This window comes from Polistes fuscatus, unplaced genomic scaffold, assembly GCF_010416935.1.
Source record: "Polistes fuscatus isolate 324 unplaced genomic scaffold, CU_Pfus_HIC Scaffold1, whole genome shotgun sequence".
Taxonomy (NCBI): domain Eukaryota; kingdom Metazoa; phylum Arthropoda; class Insecta; order Hymenoptera; family Vespidae; genus Polistes; species Polistes fuscatus.
In genome coordinates, this window is record NW_025112997.1 from 8,547,373 (window position 1) to 8,571,899 (window position 24,527).

Genomic DNA, 24,527 nt, shown 5'->3' on the forward strand with positions numbered 1-24,527 from the left:
GAGAGAGAGAGAGAGAGAGAAGAGTCGCGCACCCCAAACGAGACATTTCTGTGGGGGTATTCGCGTGTGTGCTATGCCAGTGCAGTGCCACGCGACCCAAAAGGGTGTTCGATGTTTTTACAGGTAAGAACGAGAAGGAAAGAAAGAGAGAAAAAAAGAAGTTCACGACCACTGGTGAACGGAAGAAACGGGGGAAGAGAGTGTTCACCACCCTTGGGGCCCTCTACCCTGTTAGATGGAAGGGAAACGCACACACCTCTACATATAGCAAGAAAGAATAGAGGTCGATGAGAAAGAAAAAAAAATGTAGACAAGAGCTCAGGTAGCCACTGGTGCTCAACCCGAGCTATAAAATGTTTAACATTTATTATATTATAGTTATCATAATCTTTATAAAAATAAGTTCCCAAAGTTTCGTTTCGTTTCTATTTTTCTATTGCATCTTTGTCAAATTATTTTATAATAATTATTAATTATCTCTGTGTGTGTGTGTGCAAAAAAGACAGTAGTACAATTTCTTAGTGAAAATAATTATAGATAATATAGGTATTTAGATATTATAGATAATTATAGCTAATAATAATTATAGAATTATTTTATAATAATTGTTAACAAATTATACGAAAATAAATCTGATGAAATTCTTGAAAATAATTATAGATAATATAGATAATTTAGATATAGATATAATATAAATATTATGTATACATATTTCAAACAAATTATTATATTCCAGTTTCTGTTAATAAAAAAAAAATTGAGACACAGATTTCAAAGCGATTTTTTTTTTCACAGCATATGTTGAGCGAAATTTTAAAGAATCCTCTAACAACGAGCAAAGATTTCAAAAACCTAAAAGTATAACACTGGACCCAGTGTACCGAGGATAATCAAAAGAATGTGCATACTATATTTTCGAATAATAAACTCCGCCTATTTTTCTATCTAGAAAGATTCGTAGACAGCCAGAAAAACCACAATGCATCTCTATCAATGTACGAACAAAAAAAAATGATTAATTGTTTTATACATATACGTAACAGTATATGATGGATTAGTTGAAATATAAAATATAAATAAAAAAAATAATAAGAATAAATAATAAATAAAAAAAAATAATAAGAATAAATCTTTTTCTTCTGTCCTTTTAACTAGAAAATTATTCCTTTGTCCTAGACACAGCAATACTTTTTTTTCGTCAACATCCAAGATAATAATCGGCATTATCATAAAAGGATACTTTGCCTCGTAGAATCCGACAGTATAGAAAGCTTAGAAAGAGATACGGAATACCCTTCCTCGCTAAATGCTGTAGCATCTGTTGCAGCATGAGCCATGACAAGGCTCAGAAGGAGAAATAGCGGTTGTGCCAGTGATGCTGGAGAGCGGGAGAAGAATAAAACCGAGGCCCGGAGATATACAGGGAGTGAGAGAGAGAGAGAGAGAGAGAGAGAAAGGGAGGGGGAAGAAAGAGAGAAACAGAAAAATTCGTAAAGACGAAGAAGAAGAACTCTGCCACGCTCCACTCAACCCCCACCGCTGAGGATTGTAAAAGACGTCGCGTGTGCTTGTGAGGCCCCGCGGGTGGGCAGAAGATCGAAAGATCGGAGTAGGGGAATAAGAAAAGAGAAAAAGATCGAACAGAATTTCCTTGAATACCCTTTAGCCGCTTCACCATGTCCCTTTCATCTATAGAAAAGAGACGATTCAATTTTCCTATAAATAACCAAATTATTTTCTATTAACAGTATAGTCAATAATCTTACAACTAACTAATTGTAAGATTATTTATTCAAAAAATAAAGCGTCACTTTAATGGAAGAAGAAAAGCGAATATAGCCAACATAGTATATGCGTATCTAAATATTCGTGAAGGGACAAGATATACCATTAATAAGAAAAAAGAAAGTAATTACACAAAACTATTATATAATAATAGTAATAGCGACGAAATACTTGAAATTCCGTTTTGTTCAGGATGCATGTTGTCTCGAGAAGTCGCGATCATATACAAAGATAATAAACGTCGTCTCGTTAAAAGTAAAAAAACGAGAAGTGAGAGAGAGAGAGAGAAAAAGAAAGAAAGAGAAAGAGGGAGTCAGAAACCGTTAGTTCTTTCAGCTGGCACAATGGGAAACACATAAGCGATATATCGAAGCTTGATACGAAAGAACGCGAGAAAGCGCATCGGTTAAGTCGAGAATATGAAAAGATTGGGAACAATAACGAAGGAAGGATGTGGAGGTGGAGATAAAAGGAAGGAAGAGGATAGAATGAAGGATAAACTTAGGAAAAAGCTCGATGATTCAGTCGAGGTATATGAACGCCATGCTCGACGAACGAACGAAACTGACAATGAGTGAGAGAGAATGACAGAAAAAAAAGTAAGGAAAGAAGAGGAAAGGAGAGAGGGAAGAAAGGAGGGGTGGATCGTCCGTTGAGCCGTTCGGGAGTAAACGGAAGGAGTGAAGGTGTATTTTGTGGAGAAGGCTGGGGCTGCCACGCGACCATGGGTCCCATGGTGGGGATGCCGGCGTGCCGAGGGGCCCTGCGGGAGGAGAGGGTGGTGAGAGAGAGAGAGAGAGAGTGGTAGGAGGAGAAGAAGAGGGGAAGGTGCAGCAGCAGCAGCAGCTGTCGTTGCCGGTGCCCCCTTTCGTGTTACCCTAGAAGGGGCCCACTGCAGGACAGTGGCGCGGACCACGAGGGCTCCAGTGATGGCCAACTTTCGACTTCCTATTCTTTTCTTTATTCTTCATTATACATATTATATATTTAAACTATTTTAAATAGTAAATCAGTTCAAAATATAATTCAATATCTTTAGTAAAAATTCAATCACAAAATTTATTACAAATATTTATTATAATTATTAAATTGATAAGATTATTATCAAAGTTCATTAATTTTTATTATTATTTTTATTTTTTTGACAAAATTATCAAGTTATTTGATTATTAAAATCATTTATATTTTTTCAATTATAATCCATTCGTAAAAACTTTATATAATGTTCCTCGTATTTGAATACCTCCCATAGATTGTATTACACATGACAAAGTACTATTGCGTTACATGTAACACTACGTATAGGACACTACATTTGTGTTAATAAGTATCAAACAAAATGTCTGTACACAATCTACATATAAAACTGGATATAAAAACATCCTGAGGCGTGAATATATATATAATTTACTTCGATATCTGAATTGAGGACAACTTCGAACGAAGTCCGATCGAGTAAAAGTACAGCGGTTCCATTCCGTGATCAGTGAAAACGTCCGATTTACACGCGAATCCATATTTAAAAACATCATGAGAGTAGAGGACACGTACTGCAAAGTGGACACAAGAATTGTACATATTTCTCTCTCTCTCTCTCTCTCTCTCTCTCTATCTCTCAATTTCTTTTGCTTTTTTTATTTTCACGTACTATCTCTTGCTACATATTTTCATTCACCATTTTACAAAGCAAACCCAGGTAGAGAAAAATTACAGGGCAAGGATGGTACGAAGATAGAAGATGAAGGAAAACTTCTCTATAGCCCGAGGATACGTTCAACAGGTGACCCTAACTCGTGCTATCGACGCCATTTTTCCTACCGCGACGCTTTGACTTCACTCGACGAGAGGAAGATATACTTCTGTTATCTCTACAAGATTGTTAGACGAAAAATAGCTTAAAAAAATAAATAAACGGATATGGAGGAGACCATAATCTTATTAAAGGTTTTTTTATCATCCGAGTGTCGTTGTGTTTTGAAATGTAAGTATTATTTATCCGATCTCTTTGTGCGAACGATCGTCTACTTTAGACACTTTAAATTTATACTAACAATTAATAAATGTACAATCATTTAAATAAAACATACTTCTGATATTAAATATTAATGATAAACACACACACACACACACACACACACACACACACACACAGATAATTAATTTAAGGATTCCTCTATATTGTAACATTTTATCTATAACAAAAATAAATAAAATATTTACTTAAATGCACATTCATCGATTGGAAAATGACCGATTAAAGGATCAAAAAAATGTTATTGCCATAATTTTAGATTGAATAGAATTTGATAAAATGTAAGTACGTATGTAAAAGAGAATAAAAATAGCAATGGAAGGAAGTCGGTCGTATACATATCGATCGGTAGGGCGTTAGCAAACGAAAGCACGTGTGACTACTACTGTTAGTAGTAGGTTTAGGAAATATAGTGTGGCCTGTTGCGTTGCTTCGATTAGAATCGACGTTCCTGGGAAATTCTGTGGAGCGTGCGAGCTGATAGAAGCGGGGTCGTTGAAAGCGTCGTAAGGTGACGTTGGCCCGAGGACAGTGGCACCTGCCAAAAAATCAGAGCCCCTCTTTCGAACGGCGCCAGAACCCAAATGCGTGCGCAACCACATTGCGGTGCTTCCCGTGCGTAAGTGTATACGTAAAACACGTATACTCTACCTATGTACGCGCACGCGTGGACCAAACTTAAGAAAATCTGGCCAGATGTCTATTTGGAACGTGACGCAGGTCGGTGTCACAACGAGAAAGAAAAAAAAACGACAGAGAGAATGACAGAGAGAGAGAGAGAAACTCGCACGTGTGCTATCGTTGTACATACATATAATATATATATATATATATACATACTTGCGTGAATTTCATTGCGTTGCTCGCGCACATGCGTCCGAACTTACCCGATCGGTACTTTACAGGTGGTCCTATAATTTTTGTCGCGTGCCTGAGAACGACACGACGAAAATCTTTCTCGGCATCTGTGCTGGTGTCGTCCGATAAATACGTATGTGAATGTGTATACGTGTGTATTATTAGTACGAGCTATCAAGAAATCTTTTTCGTGTAATGAAAAAGGAAAAAAGGAAAAAAGAGAGAGAGAGAGAAAAAGTAGGAAAGAAAAGATGAACAAAAATTCTTAACAGATTCTCGTCGAACGTTTTGCTGTCAGTCAATGAATAATGTTGAGAGGATAGTAAACGCGACGTGTATAAGGCTTCTCGTACGCCTTCGCATGGGTGGTCTGTATGACACTTTACATCAAAGCGTACTCGCTCAACGTAACTCGATCTCTCTATCTCAATGACTACGAGAGTTTCAAGATCGACTTACGGGACGGATGTTTGAAAAGTGTTCTCTTTCCTCCTTAGGGGATCTTGCTGTTTATTTTTGATTACGTATTATTTCTTTTTGAATAATAAACTAAAGAAATTGAAAGAATTATTTAAACAAAGTAAAATTGATTGATTCTCAAGAAAAGAAAGAGAAAAAGATCTAAATTAAGAAATCAGTGCTCGTAAATTTCTAAAGTGCATATATGTACATATGAGTATAAAAAGATTATGGTGCTGAGAACCTCTTATGTTAGACTACGCCAATGTGGCAAGGGGATACGGTGCCAGGATACGGTGCCTCGTAGGGTGGTACTTTCAGTCAGGCTGCTAAGAGAGACATGGGCTCTCTAGGACGATAGGTATTCCTTCTTCTGTTTTACTCGACGCTATTTGATCCTTTTTTCGCGAGAAAGAAAAAACTTCGTATAACGAAAAGTTTTTTTCAAAGAAAAGAGTAAAGACGTTTTACTGGGAGAATCGATGCTTTCGAGATATTACCTACAAGCATACACGCACGAGCGATTTCGTACACGCATGCTGTTATTTCTCTTTTTCACTGTCAAGTTAGTTACATTCGTAGATTGAAGCGACTATTAATCTTCGTAAACAGAAAATTTGTTCGTAATTCATGAATACTTTTATCAACGTTTGATTCTCTACGATTGTCGAAAAACATACTCGAATCTCCTCGCTATACATGGCGAGCCAAGAATACACATCTCGGTATTCTTTTTACTCGGTTTTGCGCTTTCTGTAACCCACTTCTACTTTGGCTAATGGACTTTTGCTCTTCCTCTCTACAGAACATCGCGAATTTATCGAGAGAGAGAGAGAGAGAAATATAAAAAAAAGTTGAGTGGGAGAAGAGAGAACTACATAATAAAGGGAGGGAGGAAGAGACAGACAGACAGAATGGAGAATAAAGAAAGATACTTAAAGATAGAGAGGAGGAAGCAAAAGTCGGTGGTGTTTGGCACTGTGGCAAATTCATATCAACCATAACGGGAGCGAAGCGAATGGCGTGCGCCGTTCGGTAACGAGGGACTTGCATTAGTCAGGAATTCTCGTCCGGCGGTCGCGTGTTCTCCGCGTAAAAAGCCTTCGAATGTTATTCATTTTTCTTTTGTTTCCTTTCCGCAAATTGCTCTTAACGGGCCGCCGCGTACTTACATCCACCAATGACGACGACTACGGCACGGCGACGTTGATTACGAAGAAATTGAAAGGAACCACGTGCTTTTCTCGTCCTTATCGCTACACGATTTCAACTTTTTCCAACGGTCCATGTAAAAATCATGCTGTAAAATTTATCAAAGAAACGATCGCAAGTATCGAGGATAAATTTATGTAGCAGGCTGACACTAACGTTTCGTGCCGTATGGGTCGCATATACCCCACACTCTGAACTTTTCCTTTAGGCTATTTGAAATGTTCGCTATATTTATAGACATCAACTAATTCATAAGATCAACCTAATGTTTTTTTCTTAAAACTCTCTTTTACATAAGAATTTAGATGTATCTTCGAACTTCCAATAATCCTTTTGCTGCAATTTCTTTAAATTTGTATTCTTTCATTATTTGTTGTTTTATCAATGCGACTTAAACGAAAAATCACCGAAAATTAATCCAGCATGAAACGTGTTAATCCATTTGACTGCCATAGATAAAGGTTTCTTAAATTTTTTAAATTTTCTACCACATAAAAGTAGAATCAAAAAATATATGTACCACCATATAAACATTTTCCGATTAAAAATCAATACATTCAAAATGGAGTGTTTATAATCGAAGAATAAAACATTGTAAATTGATATTATTTAATAATATTCATAAATGAAATAATATAAATATAAATAAATAAATATTATTTAATAATATTCATAAATGTTATAACATTACACAATTATCGTTACAACTACATTTTTCTGAACATTTATTGAAATATTTTGTGTAAAAGTTGTACCACCAAAAATAACGTAATATATCATTAGTGGAACATGTACCCATAATTTGAGAAACGATGCCATAAACTTACACAAAAAATCTCGTCAAAAAACAGTAAAGTGCTTGTTTCAATACACCATCCGACGTTCTGGCACTTTTCGACAGTAAATGTGAACAGTGTTATCGGGCGCTTCGTGGTACTCAAACGGTTAAAAAACAGAACAGAACAGAACGAAACAAAAATTTATTAAAATAGCGAAGAAAAACAAGTAATATAAATGTTATTGTATAGAAATTATAATATAGCACATATGTCCCTGTAAAACAGAGAAAAATATAAAAAGACAATCCGTCCGTTAAACGTCAAGCATTTTCTTTGCGTGTTTGAACCCGAGTAACGGGGAGACCGCCGATTTAATATTTATTAGAGAAATTTCAAAGAAATATTTTAATTTATTTTTAATTTCGTTCGTCAAATTAAAAAAAAAAAAAGAAGAAGAAAGAAAAAGGATACAAGATTTGATGGAGATAATAAAAATTCAAATGGAGTGCTGCAAGTGCTGATTATTAGGAGGAGTTCGAAGAGATCTAACTAGATTCCTAGGTAGAAGAGAGTAAATAAGAACAAAATCTTGGGTCTTTCCTATGAATTAGCCGGTATCTAATTCAATGTAGGATAGCGAGCGGTTAATAGAAGGGTGTTATTACGTTAAGACAGTAGTAATAGTCGAGATAGTGCTTTGTGTTTAAGCGGAAAGCTACGTGATCTATCGACAAGAGCGTAGGAGAGCGCACGCGTGAGGAGTATTCGTAGAAAAGATGAAGAAAGAGAGTGTAAGAGTGTAAAAGAATAAGAGAGTAAGAGAGAGAGAGAGAGAGAGAGAGAGAGAGAGAAAGAGATAGCACCGGAGGTGGGAGGATGCTCGTCGAGGAAGAGAAAGAGGAAGGAAGGTTAAGAGGGGTAGAGGACACCGAGGGATGGCAGCTACGAGGGCGAGAGGGGTAGAAGCAGATGCTCATCGGGCCCCTCCTATAAACGTAGATTATGCTCGGCCTCGATATTCCGTGTGCGTACGTACGTTGAACGCACTTTAGATTTCAAAGAACGAGCAAGCGAGCAAGAAAGAAAGAAATAAGGAAAGAAAGGAAGAAAGAAAAAGAGAGAAAGAGTGAATTGGAATATAACAAAAAAAAAGAAAAGATCCCCGTTCTCCAATCTCTTGGAACCTTCGACCCGAGTGTCACGTTGATCCACGAAATCCAGAATTTAAATGCGTCTTCGAGGAAATTCTCAAAACGAGTCGAAGATGTCTCTGGTAATACGGTAATTCATATATCTTCGAGCATACGTTATGTGCATGGTTGGGTTCTCCGATATGCACCACTGAGATCGGATACGATGTTCGCGAGCAAAGGCAAGTATAAGAAAAGAGAGAGAAAGAGAGAGAGAGAGAAAGAGAGAGAGAGAGAGAAAGAGAGAGAGGGAGAGAGAGAGAGAGCAAGAGGCAGGTGCATCACGGTGACACTCCCTCGATAATTCTTCAGAGAAAGAAGGACGGATGGAAGAGAAAACGGGATGAAGGGGAAAGAGAGAGAAAGAGAGAGGGAGAGAGAACAAGAAAGAGAAGGGGGAGAGAGAGGGATCCGAGTCACGAGTGTTATGTCTGGAGCTCGTTTATGCTCCTTCGAGCTCTCTCGTTCGGTACGGAAGGGGAGAGTTTCGAAAAGTCCGTCGTGGCAGCGTGGGGTCTCTCGGACCCCAAACGACAATCTTTTACTTTTTATCCTTTCTTAGCTCCGACGAGAGAAAGTTACGTCGATCCTTTCGCGCGTTCACCGACGAACACGGCAGGAGGAGGATAAAAAAAAAAGAAAAAAAAAAAGAAAAAGAAGTCTATGAATAGAAATGCAAATAAAAGCGATCCATATTGTTATGCAAATGGTCCCTTGTAGGTATTACTCGCGGCCAAATCCAGAAGCGATCCCACTTTGGCAAGTGTACGTGAAAGTTCCTCCTCCTCCTCCTCTCTGAAAACCCCACCCTTTTCCACCCACTCCCCTTTTTTTCCTAATCGAGTTTTATAGTTCGCACTCTTTTCCTTGTTGGAAAAGAGGAAAATCGTAATCGGTCGATCCATAAATCGATAAATAGATAGATAGATCGACAGATTGATCCATAGATCAATTCGATTCTTTTAAAAGAAATATTCAAAATCTGAGAGATTTTATCGAACTTGATCAGTGATTCGAGTGAGCAAACGAACGAACGAACGAAAATAATAAAAAGTGCATAGGTCTTTCGCGAACGGTTCGTTAACGGAGATAAATATTTATGAGAAAGAGAGAGAGAGAGAGAGAGAGAGAGAAAAAGAACGCTCGATCGAAATCATCCCGTCCCAGTCATTTGGATTAGCGCGTCCTCGCCGCGACCGGCGGGAAAATAAAAATAATTAATTTTCCGGAAAATAAATATCAGCCGCGTATGCATAATTCATATATCGGAAAGGTCGAATTTGTACGTGGGGCGCGTTGTATCATACATAGGATACGCGCGACGTTTTCGATATACATATCTATTGGCGGAACCCGTACCCGGACCCGAATGAATAACGCGTGGCTTCGTTAAACTGTATATTTCATCGACGTGTCTCTTATTCTCGATGAAATATTCCAATTTTGATTCGGCCCATCAATCGAATTCGTTCGTTCGTTCGTTCGTTCGTTCGACGGACGACTATTCGTGTTTCAAGAACAAAAGAAAAAAAAGAAAAAAGTAAGAAAGAAACAAGATATCTTTACTCGTAATTTTCTTATCAATACAAAACACGTTTGAATACTCTCTGTAAGTTAAATGTGACTTTTTTTTAACGATATAAAGATTTTTCGATTATTCGATAATCTCGAATTATTAGACGAAAATTCTAGAGGAAATATTTTCGATCATTAATATATGAGAAGTAATATCGTTCGTTAAATTACTTTGCAGTACTATCTCGAAAACTTCGCGAAAGTTAATTATGAAATTCGAGTAGACAATGAGACGCTTATCGTTTGATTGGCTTCGACCGTGACAGTGTGTGCGTGTGCGTGTGCATGTGTGTACACTTCGTATCTGATAAAATACTGTTCCGCGGATCGATCACGCGTATCACGAGAAACGCTGACGATTTTACGAAGGATCGATAAGGCGTAACCGATAAAAAAAGAAAGAAAGAGATAAAAAAACAAGAAAAAGAAACAAATTCTTGTCCAATTTACACCATATATTACACATAAATAAGCATACATTTAGGCGATTCTTTTAGCATCCTTCCTTTTTGCAATGGTCACCGATATAAGAAAATGTTAAGATTGTATGTAGTAATGTTTTTACATGCAAGATGAATAATCAACTTTATTTAACAATTTTAACTCATCTATATTTGTATGACATACAAAATTCTACTTTTATACGTCAGAATCAAATTTTTTTCTCCTTTTTTCTTTCTATCTACATATAATTATTTTTTAAGCAACTGCCAAATTCCCTGAAGAAAAAAAATAATGATATCGATGAAATGAATTTAATATCAAGGCACTAAATTAATTTCTACTCCTAACATATTTATATTTAACGCTAGATTTACGGACTGAGCAAATTTGACTTATTTTAAATTGTTTTGCTACATATATATAAAACGCAAATATTATTTTTTTTAAATATATGTTGATTTTTAATGCCGTAATGAAATATATGTAAATATTAATTCCTCCTCTCTACCCACTTCTTCATTCAAACAATGTTTGTAAGTTTTTAAAAAATAGTAAACAAAACATCCGTAAATCTAGTGTTAATGGTGTCATCACATTTTCACGAATAATAGATCGATATTAAACAAAATAAACCATAAATATCATTTGTCTAAACTTTGAATTAAAAATATAGTCACTTTCATAATTGCTAGCAGAATGAAAATTGAAGAACAAATTATCTTCATCTAAAGTTACATAATTTTCTTAATATTCATGTATAAATTTAATTTAACAAGCTTATTATACGATGCAAAAGAAACACAGGAATAAAATGTCTCAAAACAATTTTGTGGTTTCGATGTAATTCTTTCGAGCTTAACTTATTGTTACATTACAAAGTGTAGTACGCATCGTTTCCCAAACAACATCTCAAACCAAATAAACATTTCAGACTTGGTTAACCAACTATCTCGTCTACGGTACAAACTTCCATAAACGTTCTAAGAGAACCTAAGAGAACTATCGAAACATCTTTTTCACTACCTTCGTAAACGAATGATTAATGACGATTGTAACAATTAATCAAATTGGATGTAGTGACAAATTCCTTGTAGAACATTAGTCTCTCGTCACGTTCCTAGTGACTCTTCTTCTCTCGATGAAAGATGACGAAAGATATTTTTATTAGTTTAACGTACAATCACGTACTTCGATTATATTTAATACGCTTAATTTCATATACCAAAATTGAAGATAATTAATGAAATTGACTGATCGTGTCATTCTAGATAAAAATTAATTAAATCTTATACAGAATACCGTTAGAGATAAAATTTAATAAGATGAATTATATATGAAACAAATATCTATTGAGTTGTCCCAAAAGTTTCTTTCTTTTTCTCAATAATTTTACATCGACAATATTTTGTTATTTTATATTATTTCATTGAGTAATATAAAATATAGAGAAAGGTAATATAACAGAATAGATCGTGTATTATTTAGTAAAATAATATAGAACAAAAAATTGTGCATGTAAAACTTACTAAGAAAAAGCAAGAAACACATGCTAAGTACACGCGTCGTTCACTGTTAAGATGGTAAAAAAACAATCTAAACATAGATGGGGTTGAAAAAAACACGAAGAGCAATATGTCGTTGTCTTTTTTACTAGTGAAATACATTTGGCAATCAAAGTGTTAATGGATAAACGAATGTATTGAGTTGAATAAAAAATTTCTTCGTATTTTCTTGCTAGATAGATTTAGAATCACATGAATGATAGTATTAAATGGATTTGGCAATATTTGCGTTCGTTTGAAAGGTGATATATCATAGAGTAATTAAAAAAAAAATTATGATATTCGTTTATTCGATTAAAAATTATTGTTTTGAAAATTTTAAGCAAAATTTGATACATTTTAATATTTGATTATAAAAAAGGGAGCAAAAGATTTAGGCTGATAAAAAAAATTGTGATGTTTATGGACATGATGCAATATCAGTACGCGGAACAAACAGATGATTCTAGTGGTTTTAATTAAAAAATGTCGATATCAAAGATGCACCTCGCTCTTGATTGACTATGCCCTGGAAAAGTCGATGAAATCATAGAAAAAATTAAGCGGGACCAGCACATTAAGAGTCATGATACCGATAAGGAACTAAACATCGAGCACAAAGTTTTAAACCATTAACCAAGATTTAAACCATTTGAAGAAGGCTGGGTACAAAATATGAAAAAAGATATTTATCTATTGCATTCAAATACGAAGTAACTTTGACTTAACCAAATATAAAATACTGAAAAGTAAGGTGATCATTATTTTCATTTTTAAAACCAGGGCTTTTCTGGGAGGAATTTTTACGTGTTATTTTTGCTTACAATTAAATTGTTCACAAATGAATAAACTTTCATATGGTTCGATAAATTTTCTAAAGCGATTTATATTACAGAGATTACCCAGAACAACTATGTTAACACATTACCTCTTCATAATGCAGTATAGATTATGACAGTAATTTTGCCAAAAACAACAAATGATATGAGATATATATAATTAGGATTTTAAAACGTTCGGGCATACAACTAGTTCCGGTGTTTGAAAATGATGTTATAAATTCGATTGTATCTTTTTTAGTAATTTCTCAAACAGTACTGATTACATTTTAAAATAAACCAGACCAAATGACCAAAAACCAATTCTGTACTGGTAAAAATAATACGTATGGTCACTTTATAGAAGAGACACAGAGTGAAAGAGATAAAAAGATAAAGTATAAGACATGGTTGAGAACCACTTTTGGAGGCAACGCACGACGCGGCGCATCGCTTTCGAGCTGCTCCTCTGGCAGGTGTATGAAAAGGGAAAAATAAAGGAAGAAAACAACGCAAAGGCCGGAGAGAGTCCCTTCCCCCGCGATGACTGCCGAGAAAAGGCTCGGATTTATGGGCTCTTACATTAATTTCGAACGATTAAACTCTAACGATTCGAATGTTTCGCTCTCGAAGAGGCACGTGGCGACTAAAGAAAAAGGAGAAACGATAACGACGATGACGATGACGACGATAATTTTCATCCTTTCGGAAATCGAAACGACCTTTTTCTCTTTTTTTTTTTCTTCTTCTTCTTAAGTTTTACCGATTTTTAAAAGTTAAATCGTCCAATGAACATTTTCTCGATATTATTCACTTATATGACAAATCGACTATCTTGTTCAATTTTCTTTAAAATTTTGTTGACGAAACATGAGAACCATTCGATCCTACGAGATAACGTTTGTAAGTTAGTATATACTGCATGCGTTGGAGAAGAAAAAGAAGAGAGGATGGAAAATATAAGAAGAAAAAAAGAAAAAGAAAATAGAACGATGCTCTCCAGCTCTTTTAGTTCGGACCTTCGACGTGGCAGCACCGTCCAGGGCACTGACAGTCAAGAGAACCAAAACACGACGGTCGACTCTCCTCTAGAGTAAACTGCGAGACTGAGATCGTCAAACGCGCGAGATCGACGAAGAGGAGAGAAAAAGAGAGAGAGAGAGAGAGAGAAAGAAAGAGAGAGAGAGAAAGAAAAAGAGAAAGAGAGAAAGAGAGACAGAGAGAAAGACAGACAAATAGACAGACAGATAGATAGATAGATAGATAGATAGATAGATAGATAGATAGATAAATAGATATATAGATAAACAGATAGAGAGAGAAACGATATAGAGCGAGAAAGACAAAGGGAGGAGGGGAAGAGAGCTCGATCGAGCGACGACGAGACGAGATGAAGAGAGCGGGTGAGAGAGAAAGAGAGAGAAAGAGAGAAGAGAAGAGAAGAGAGGGAAAGAGAGGCAGGCAAAGAAAACGAAAGAGGAAGAAAAAGAGAGAAGATACATTTTTGCCTTCGACGACGAAGAGACACTACTACTCGTCTCTACGTCGACGCGCGCGTGGAGAAGCAAGACAAAACGGCGCACGGCTCTTTCGATTAGAGCATGATGAACGAGAGAGAGAGAAAGAGAGAGACAGAGGCAGAGAAAGACGGGTAGAGAGATCGAGAAACTGACAGAGAAAAAGAGAGGCAGAGAACAAGAGAACGATTAGTAATGACGTTTCTTATTTAAGTATAAGATAAAATCAACACGAAATAACAGACACAACGCAATCATTTTTACCGACGATGACAACGATGACGACAATGACAATGACAGTGACAATGACGACAATGACGGCAACGACGACATCGAGGAGATGAACGAAGGTTCGTCTCTCACCTAACAAGGGACGACGAGGAAGGGAAAATAGGAAGGTGAGAGGGGGAAGTCGGCAGGCGGGTGAGCGAGCACCCAGAGGATAGGGGAGGGGGGATAGTATAAGTTCGCGGACGGCGAGACTCACCGGGTTGCTTGTTGGCGATCTTGTTGAAGCAATTTTGAAAGACCTCGTAGAGATGCATCGGCTCGTCGTCACTGGCCGCCATGTTTTCACAATACGAGAAAACTAGCGTGGATGTCCGTGGTCGAGGCGAGTGGGCACGGTTTCGCGGTGCGGCCGCGCGCGGAGCCACCCTCCTCCCGGTACGGTCACGCACACTACTGAAGCGAACCGCTTCACGGATGGCGATCTTATACCTCGAATCTGCTGACCTCTAGCGGCTAACGTTTAAGCGCCACCGTTCGGTGAGCGCCACATTCAAAAATATTATCTTCTGATCTACAATTAAATGTATATAAATATATTTTATATTTGTTCTTTTTTATATCTCTCTTATATTTTTTCTTATTCTTTTGAAGTTATTTTATCTTAATTTATATTTTCAAACATAAGTGTGTGTGATAGTAAATGATTTATTTGGACAATGCGTTACATTGTTATAAAGAATTTTATTTGCAAATCTGCAGATAAAAGTAGTCGTACAGAATAGATCTACAAGTATAATATATTAAATCTGTTTGTATATATATAATTTATCATATATACAATTAATTAAAATACATGGTTATATTACGAAGTATTGAATATACAACTAATCGAAACATTTAACGCGATTTTAACAATATTACTTGCTTGTGTTAGACCATATGCATGCACGTAATTAATAATAATGATAAGAAACAATAAATATCATTTGTATCAGTATTAATTATTGTTATTAACGACTCGACGTAAATAATAAAATTCTATAAGAAAAAGGGTAAAATATTTTATCGAAAGTATAATCTGTTAAAATGTAACTTGGCACTATAGTTACATTTAAAATCTGATCGATTATGTTCGCACTGGTATGTATCTTTGATAATATTTAATTACATTTTCGTTTGTTTGTCGCCTTGATAGAAGAAGTAATGGAAATATAATATCATATGAGATTCATAATATTATTGTTTAAGCTTATGTTAAGTGATCCGCTTGCAAAAAACAAATCCAAGATTGAACATTATTAGTTCTTATAATATGTACTATAAAAATAATCTAGATTCCAACGAAATCAGAATTTTGAGGTATCGAGTGAGATATGTCCTCGTAATCCTGTCGAGCTATACCTGCAATATAAAAGAAATCATATTATCTTATACTATAAAAATTACAGTAACATTCACTCCCAAAAATACAATATATAATAAAGCACATTGAAATAATAGCAAATTTTTAAAGCATAATCATAAACTATCATAAAATACCATAAACATAAACAAAATATTCACAAGCCAATGATAACAATAAACAATACTTTACGTAAAACTGAAGCGTTCACCATGCTCATACTTATAGCAGAAAATTGTCGAAGCGATAAAAGGCTACCAAGTGCACATCTGTATCCTATGGACTACTGACCCATGGGAGGACAGGATGTAAACATTGTAGCAAGACTTCCACCTCTTGCTTGTCCTATCCGCAATAGATATATACTCGTGACAACACGCACGATCAGGTTTATTATCATAAACGCTGCACTAAACTTCTCAGACGCATCTACAAGTTGGTGCGATCAGATACATCTTCTGCTTGGGCAGGATAATAAACAATTTGTAATTTTTACACATTGTCTATTAGTCACGCATACGACTTTCTGAACATACTTACATGCTAGACCAATTGGAAAGTAAACAGATAAAGTCACTATGTCGAAAAATATTGACAATACGTTTATGAAGAGAGCCTATAGAAATAAAATGAATGCTTTAGCTTGTATAAAATTATTAACACTAAACGTACCATGACCGATCAAACGACTGATTATAACATTTTTGGCAGCATTTTTTACAAGTTATAGAGCTATTTGGTAAATCAAGAATTCTTAGTGCATAAATGGTATATTTTTTGCTATACACACATCATAAAATACATGACTTTTTGAAGATGAGTCATTTGATCTACTGTAATAAAAATAATTATACATAAAGTATCAGTACATTTAGTGTTAATGATATTTGTAACATTAATTTTCAGCGATAACTAATAATGTGTATTAAATGGAACTATTTATTACTTATCATAACTTACAAATTGTAATGGTTCATCTGATTCAATGTTGTGCACAGCCCACAGTAAGCAGATAAAAAATAGTAAATTGTAGAACATCGCGGATCTTGGGCACCAATGTCCTTGAATACCCCTGTTAAAAAGTATTATCTTTAAGTAAATATTGCTATTATTTAAATATTAACTTAGAGCGTATAATGCAAGAAAATAGTAGCAAGATTTGGAAATAATATTAAATTTGTAATTACCATGTTACGAGAACCAGATGAATTGCAAATATGACCTAAAAAATATATAAAGACATGATAACTGTCATCTTTATTTACCACTAAATAAGCATTATAATCAATGAAAAAACTTGTCTAACAACTCATGTAATCATATCATGGCATTTTTACTTTACATAACTAAATCACATAACGTATGGATATTATTCAATCAACTAACTACAAATATATGATTTTAATGCAAAATATTAGTATATATTTTTCCATATACATATATATATATATATATCTTCATTATTATTAATATTTAATAAAATATAAAAGAGGTGTCTCTCTCTTACATAAATAACAGATAAAACGCCATAATGCACTTAAAGTATGATATGATAAGAAATATAGGATGATTTTATCACAACAAATATGATAATGATAAAACGAAATATTTATAAGGATAATAAGTATTATTATTGTACTGCTATATGAAACGTTTACAAATAAATATAAAAAATACTAGAACAAATGCACATTTATACAACTATTAATATTCATTATATTTACCTTTAATGGGAAATGCGATATACTAGATAGATCTGGCATTTTTATGCAGTTAAAGTCTACGTGCCTTTCGTGAAAATAATTGCTTTCTTATTCCTTCTAGAGCGCTAAATACAACACTCTTTCGTATCTGTCACTAAACTACTTTGTCTCTTTTCCTTTCTATCAGCACTTCATAATGATATACACAAAATTAAGTATTGCGTATGTAAACGCCTTTTACGTTTACTGCCATCTGACATAGTTTTTCAAAACTTCGTTTAAAATTAGAAGCTAACCTCACTTACGCATAAAACATCGATATTAGTAATCAATAGTACGACCTTACACCCACTCTGTTTGATGTAAATTTATACAAAATTTATAAACATAGCTTCAAAGTTACTATGAATATTGAAAAAATATCTTTTTTGTTTTTAAATAAATAATTTTTAAAAATGTAATAATATCAAAAGAACTACATAAGAAAAAAAATTATAATAATAATTAGATGTATTTTTTATCAATATAAGTAATAATTATCTTTTTTTATTATAAAAAGAAAAAATTAAATTTAAATAAATTGTAGTTGTTATTTATACTATAACTATTGAATGAATATAAATAAGTATATAAATTTCATTAAAACATAAAATCGTTAATGGTCAAGCGAGAAAGTTCTATGTACCTACCTATAAAATTTATGTTAATTAAGATATATTGCTTTTTTTACAAACTTCAATGTAAATATTGTCAAGTTAATGAAGTTAAATTTAATTTTAATTGTTTATTAAATTTTGTATAATTATTTAATAGAATAAATACGTCGGTATGAGCGCTACGATCTTTTTCTAACCAGTCGATAATGCAGTGGATGGTACAAAAGTTATTAGAGGTTTCTGAACTTAAATACTTTCAAATCTTTAAGTAAATATTATCATTTACGAAACTTATATTTTTATTTGTGATACGTCTTTTCATATGTTTCGCAATTTTGATAATTAAGATGACGCCACAGTATACTGCATTACTGAAACGTACTGATTATTATCTATTCTAAAGTATTCGATATTGTTGAATGAAAAATTCGTGTATAGATCATGTTACGAAGAGGATTTTTACCTTTGAAACATGTTAGGTTACTTAGGAGAAATTATCACGATGCACCTGTCATTGGAACATCGCAAGATACAAAATCATCTACTTTCCAAGTAAGAATAATATGAAGTATTTATTTTAACAAAAGTAAAACAATGTAAATATATATTAACTTTAAATCGATTATCTATATTATAGTAATAATGAAACCATTATCATTCTTTTCTTTTTATACAAATATGATAGTAATATTATTACAATAACTTTTAGATCAATATTAAATTAAAGATATTTTAAATTAGATTTTACACTGTTATAATGTTACGAGATAAGTATGTTATTAACATGTATGGGAATATTTGATTAATACTTGCAAAAATAATATATATAAAAATAATATTAATTTGATATTAAAGTTTTGACAAAATTTTAGGAGAATTATCTACAAATGAAAATACTAGTAGATGAATTGAAATCTATTGTAGAAAAAATAGTAGAGGGTGGGGGACGTAAAGCCATAGATAGACATTTAAGCAAAGGAAAATTATTACCAAGAGACCGTATCAATGTACTTCTAGATAAGGGTTCTCCTTTTCTAGAATTTTCGCAATTGGCAGGATACCAGATGTATGGAAAAGAAGAAATACCAGCTGGTGGAATAATAACTGGTATTGGTAGAGTAGAAGGGTAATTGAAATGCTTACAATTAATTTTTTGATACGTTACAATTATACTCATTATTAACTAATAATTACTTCATATAGGAATGAGTGCTTAATAGTTGCAAATGATTCTACGGTAAAAGGTGGCACTTATTACCCAATTTCAGTAAAAAAGCATTTGCGTGCACAAGAAATAGCAGAAGAAAATAGATTACCTTGTATATATCTGGTTGATAGTGGTGGAGCAAATTTACCATATCAAGCCGATGTATTTCCTGACAAAGTACATTTTGGTAGAAGTTTTTATAATCAAGCTAATATGAGTGCTATGGGAATTGCACAAATTGCTGTAGTGATGGGAAGTTGCACGGCAGGTTTGATCTATTTTTTAATTTAACTTTTACTATCTTTATTTCTTCAATATCGTTGATATCATTTGATTTATTGTACTAAAGGTGGTGCATATATTCCTGCAATGGCAGATGAAAATATTATTGTTGGAAATCAGGGTACTATATTCTTGGGTGGTCCACCTTTAGTGAAAGCATCTACCGGAGAAGAAGTTACACCAGAAGATTTAGGAGGAGCAACTCTACATTGTCGGTAATTGAAACACATACATATTATTATGTATATTTAATTTAGTTATCATTTCACATCTTCTAATCTTAACATTTCAGAAAGACTGGAGTGTCGGATTACTATGCTGTCGATGACACTCATGCTTTGTACCTAGCACGACGAGTTGTTAAAAATCTAAATCGTATTCCTCCCATGGATGTAAAAATTGATTCAAAAGTGGAACTACCAGTACACGCTGTTGATGAACTTTATGGCATAGTTGGTACCAATTTAAAACAACATTTTGATGTACGGGAAGTTATTGCAAGAATTGTTGATGGATCAAGATTTCACGAGTTTAAAGCATTATATGGGGAGACATTGGTTACTGGATTTGCTAACATTTATGGTTATCCTGTAGGAATCATTGCAAATAATGGTGTACTCTTCTCTGAAAGCGCATTGAAAGGAGCACATTTTGTGCAATTGTGCGCGCAAAGAAAAATACCTCTTCTGTTTTTGCAAAATATTACAGGTTAATTTATAATATATATACTACAATTAATTTTAATTTAACTTATTTATTGTTGATTTGTAATTAATATATATATTTTTATGTTTATAATGCAGGATTTATGGTAGGTAAAGATGCAGAAGAAGGTGGTATTGCTAAAAATGGTGCAAAAATGGTAACAGCAGTAGCATGCGCAAAGATTCCCAAAATTACCGTGCTAATTGGAGGTTCTTATGGTGCTGGAAATTATGGTAATTTTGTTTATTACATTTGTAATGTATGTATGTGTATAAGGAAGAAATCTTTAATACATTTATTTTTATCAATGTTGATATAGGCATGTGTGGGCGTTCTTATTCTCCTCGTTTTTTGTATTCCTGGCCGAATTCTAGGATTTCTGTGATGGGAGGAGAACAAGCTGCCAACGTAATGGCTCATGTTTCTAAAGAAAAGCGTCTTCGAGAAGGAAAAGAAGTATAATTTTAAGTTTTTGTATTTACTTTACTTAAAAATATAAATTTTACTTACATTTCATATTATAGTTGACGGAAGAAGAAGAAAAGAAAATTAAAGAACCAATTATTAAAAAATTCGAGGAAGAAGGTCATCCATACTACTCGAGTGCTAGGTAATCTATACTTATTTTTAATGCTACATAAGTAAATAAGAAGAAAAAAGAACATGCGAAAGATTTATAAATTATATTTTTAAAGAATATGGGATGATGGAGTGATTGATCCAGTTGATACTAGAACAGTGCTTGGATTAAGTCTAGCTGCCTGTTTAAATGCTCCAATACAGGAAAGCAAATTTGGTATTTTCAGGATGTAATATATTCTAGGACATATTTTTATATTAGACATTTATCTATACGTTCATAAAAATGTATATTTATATCTGTTATAGTATATATAAGTTTTATGAAATTTGATAACGAGTCAACAGCTTCCAACTTTTTCGTGATCTTTTAGTTTTCAGAAAAAGTTCAAAGAAATGTATAAAATTATTGAAAATGAAAAATATATTTTTTAAGTCGGTAAATTTGGAAGTTGTTGATCTAGACCAAAGAAAGATCTCTATTTTTATATGATAATATTTTATGTATAAAAATATATAGAACATTCCATAAGTTCAAACAATAAATCTATGAATAAAATTTCCAATTGAAATTCTATATGTAGGGAGCGTGTGTGCGTGATATTAGTGTCGCCTAGTGTTCGCAACTTATCGGCATCTGTCAAATATTTGCAGTATGAAAATTGTTGAGTTAATTACAAGCAATTTTGCAAATTTTTCTATTTTTCCATTCCTTTTACATCGACCTCATTGTTATTGTTTTATTGCTGTTACAGAAATGTAAGTATTATTGATTTTTTCGGTACAATCTTATTGCACGAATTTAAATGTCTAACAAAATATTCATAATTAATTCTATGTATATATTTATTAAACCTACAAATTTTTACCCATGTAAATTCTTGTGTGTATTTTTGATCATCTTACCTCTTTTCCTACATTACGTTACGTGTTGTTTAGGGATTTTTCTAATTCTCAAACAGTACTGTAGTGAAACCATGTTGTAAATAATTTCCTAATTCTTGAGTCGTATTAGAGCGAAATCGCGTTATAGAAGTATGTGTATACGGGGATTATCTATATTTCTATTCATCTCTACTTCTTTTCATTATTGAAAAATATTGGAAATATATATATTTATATAAAATAAAAACTAAAATATCAATTAAGGTCAATAAAATACACAGTAAATTAGTGACAGAGAATATATCACACAGATGTGTAGTATTTAAATCGTCGTATCAGCCTTCGCTTTATTTTCACTTATGTTACAGTTAAGCTATAGTTATACCGATAATAGTTAGCCATAATTATTTAATATCGTATAATAATTAAGTCATGTTAAAATATTATACCCCGTCACACGACTAGGTTTTTGGCTTTCTCCGTTCGCAAAGGCCAATTTTCTCGTGACGATCAATCGTAGAGAGAGTAGATCATGTAAATGTAAAAATTGTCTAAGAAAATACAAGAAGAAATGGATAGAAGAAAATTCGGCAGTCGCAGAACGGAGAAATCTCGTGAGTTTTCATTATGAGCTATATATATATATATACTTAAAATGAAACTTCTTCCCTTAACGCACCTTAACATCCCTTTATCACTGCCATTTAAACGATATTTATTTTTCATTATCACATAAAATCATATTGTATCGTTTAAGAGCACGGTATCGTTCGCGTTGAATGCCTATTATCATTTCGAATACGCCCTTTCATACGATACTTTATAATATAACCCGTGTTTGCTAAAAAACAAAATAAAAAAAAAAAAGAGAAAGAAAAAGAAATGAAAAATTTATTAGAAATTACACGTGTGGCTTGTAATCTCCATAACGTTTAAAACCCTTATTAATTATAAACCCTTTCGTGTCTATCTCTTATGTTTTTACATAAGAAAAAAAAAGAAAGAAAAAGTAGACATTGCACCTTAAGATTACATTTCACTTGAAAACTTAGATATCCCGTATTTCGTCCTATTTACAGTCAATGTGTAATATTTTCTTTTCGTTTTATAGGACAGTGTAGAGAGAGGCGAGGAAGAAGATGTAAAGTCCAACGGTCGTCGCAACGTTAAACGAATCAGCAGCATTAGTTTCTATCTCGGTAAGCTTGTATTTGAACTGTTCTCTGACCTCTTCTGCTATGATTGGTCTCTCCTCTATTCTGACCGTCGTCGGAGCTGATTGTTCTTCTTCTGCGATCACTGCTCTTTCCTCTGTTCTATTCTTACCTTTTCGAATGAACTCCGATAGAACTGTGCATGAGTATCATTAGAAGAAAATGGATTTAACGAGGATCTTGAGATGATTAATTGATCGTTCTTACGTATAGTAAAGAGTGGTTTACCTTGATCTATCATTACGTCGTCCTCGAAGTCGACCTTGATGAAGGTAGACATGGTCACTTCGAACAATTTATTCTTATCCGTGTTCGACGATGCTATTGCTCTTTTCTTCCTACCGAACCCTACCTGTCCGTTACTGCATTCAATCTAGAACAGAAATGATTCAATATATAATGATAAATATAAACAAATTTACTTCGCCTCTTTTCATACGATTATTTTATCTTGGAAAACTGAATAAGAAATGTCTAAATAATAAAGCTAGAAGCAAATGGTTTAACCCTCTATAGTCTCGTGTGATCCTACAATTACATATTGATATATCGAGATTTGGTCATTTATTGCCCAAATTAGGCGTACATCTTGTTCTATAATTTTTCTCTGGTAACCAATAAGATTATTTATAGTGATTTCAATTTTTTAGCTTAAAATATAGAAGTATATCTATAATTTTAGAAAATCCACAATTCATTATTAATTTGTATTTGGAGGTTGATATTTGTTGTTTAACATTTTATAAATTCGTTTATAGTCACGAAAAAATTCGGTTTATAGAGGGTTAACTTTCTTTAAAGAGTTTATTGAGAATAAATATTAGACAAAGAGAAGAAATATTTATGAAGCATTTTTTTTTATTGTTTAATTAAATGGTCTTATTATATTATAATTATCTTGTCTGTGCCAAAACTTACCCCTAGACATTTGTCCAAGCAAACATTAACAGTACCACGGAACTGAACGTAAGTACTTTCAGGGAACTTGAAAGCACGGAACTTTGCGGTAAGAAAATCACCATTCACGGTGTTAAAATTCTCGAATAGATATGGATCCACCGAACATCTGACGATAAAATGGATGAAGTCGTTAAATACCTTGTTTTTACATATTTAAAAACGTGACTACTAAAACAATTCATTTTATACTCACCCATTGATGATTATCGTTTCTTCTTGCGTCTTCGTGTCAGTGACTTGCATATAAGTTACCAACAATCCGTAGATCGGTGCTGACTCATTATCCAGAAAAATCTCCATTTGTAAAGGAGTACCAGGACTGACATTAAGTTCACCGGTAACCAAGGTTCCACCTTGTTTTACACCCACGCCTAGAATCGGAACGGGTGCCGAGACTGAGATTTCACCTCGAACTTCAATGATGCTAAAACGACACAGGTAAGCTCTTATTTAATTTCGAATTTGTTTTTTGTGATAAAGTAAAATTGACAAT

General features: G+C 33.6%; 4 protein-coding genes across 12 annotated transcripts in view; 1 reads left to right on the forward strand and 3 right to left on the reverse strand.

Moving 5' to 3' along the window:
- Positions 1 to 14,905, reverse strand: part of LOC122520973 (rRNA 2'-O-methyltransferase fibrillarin-like) — a 117,130-nt gene extending 102,225 nt beyond the window's left edge. For 4 of the 5 annotated variants that reach the window (XR_006304632.1, XR_006304631.1, XM_043641347.1 and 1 more), the window contains exon 1: positions 14,698 to 14,905. Coding sequence is in view for 3 of the 5 variants with exons in the window: in XM_043641347.1 (XP_043497282.1) it covers positions 14,698 to 14,779 (82 nt within the window). In the remaining 2 variants the exon portion in view is untranslated. The remainder of the gene's footprint in view (positions 1 to 14,697) is intronic. The other variant, XM_043641328.1, reaches the window with a different exon arrangement.
- Positions 14,906 to 15,162: 257 nt separating this feature from the next.
- LOC122513368 (type-1 angiotensin II receptor-associated protein) lies at positions 15,163 to 17,831 on the reverse strand. Of its 3 annotated transcripts, none has more exons than XR_006302742.1 (6): positions 17,568 to 17,831; positions 17,031 to 17,065; positions 16,804 to 16,915; positions 16,384 to 16,459; positions 16,066 to 16,272; positions 15,163 to 15,842 (listed from the first exon to the last, which is right to left on the reverse strand). XR_006302742.1 is itself a non-coding variant. In XM_043629693.1 (6 exons), exons 1-6 carry the CDS (start codon positions 17,604 to 17,606, stop codon positions 15,772 to 15,774), a joined length of 471 nt encoding a protein of 156 aa, XP_043485628.1. In that variant the 5' UTR covers positions 17,607 to 17,827; the 3' UTR covers positions 15,163 to 15,771. The 3 variants fall into 3 exon arrangements, 1 of the variants encoding a protein (XP_043485628.1); XR_006302741.1 differs by having other exon boundaries at positions 16,036 to 16,272; XM_043629693.1 differs by having other exon boundaries at positions 16,135 to 16,272; positions 17,568 to 17,827.
- A 483-nt stretch (positions 17,832 to 18,314) lies between these two features.
- Positions 18,315 to 21,668, forward strand: LOC122516670 (methylcrotonoyl-CoA carboxylase beta chain, mitochondrial). Of its 2 annotated transcripts, none has more exons than XM_043634655.1 (9): positions 18,315 to 18,754; positions 19,075 to 19,328; positions 19,406 to 19,677; positions 19,759 to 19,906; positions 19,984 to 20,399; positions 20,495 to 20,629; positions 20,716 to 20,852; positions 20,921 to 21,006; positions 21,092 to 21,668. In XM_043634655.1, the coding sequence occupies exons 1-9, from the start codon at positions 18,644 to 18,646 to the stop codon at positions 21,207 to 21,209; spliced, it is 1,677 nt and encodes a 558-aa protein (XP_043490590.1). In that variant the 5' UTR covers positions 18,315 to 18,643; the 3' UTR covers positions 21,210 to 21,668. The 2 variants fall into 2 exon arrangements, with proteins under 2 accessions (XP_043490590.1, XP_043490600.1); XM_043634665.1 differs by having other exon boundaries at positions 18,666 to 18,754; positions 19,241 to 19,328.
- Positions 21,669 to 22,174: 506 nt separating this feature from the next.
- LOC122516676 overlaps positions 22,175 to 24,527 on the reverse strand; it is a 28,234-nt gene continuing 25,881 nt past the window's right edge. For both annotated transcript variants that reach the window (XM_043634676.1, XM_043634686.1), the window contains exons 5-8: positions 24,228 to 24,458; positions 23,993 to 24,140; positions 23,303 to 23,447; positions 22,175 to 23,210 (exon numbers count right to left, since the gene is read on the reverse strand). In XM_043634676.1, the coding sequence (XP_043490611.1) occupies positions 22,966 to 23,210; positions 23,303 to 23,447; positions 23,993 to 24,140; positions 24,228 to 24,458 (769 nt within the window). In that variant the 3' untranslated portion in view covers positions 22,175 to 22,965. The remainder of the gene's footprint in view (positions 23,211 to 23,302; positions 23,448 to 23,992; positions 24,141 to 24,227; positions 24,459 to 24,527) is intronic.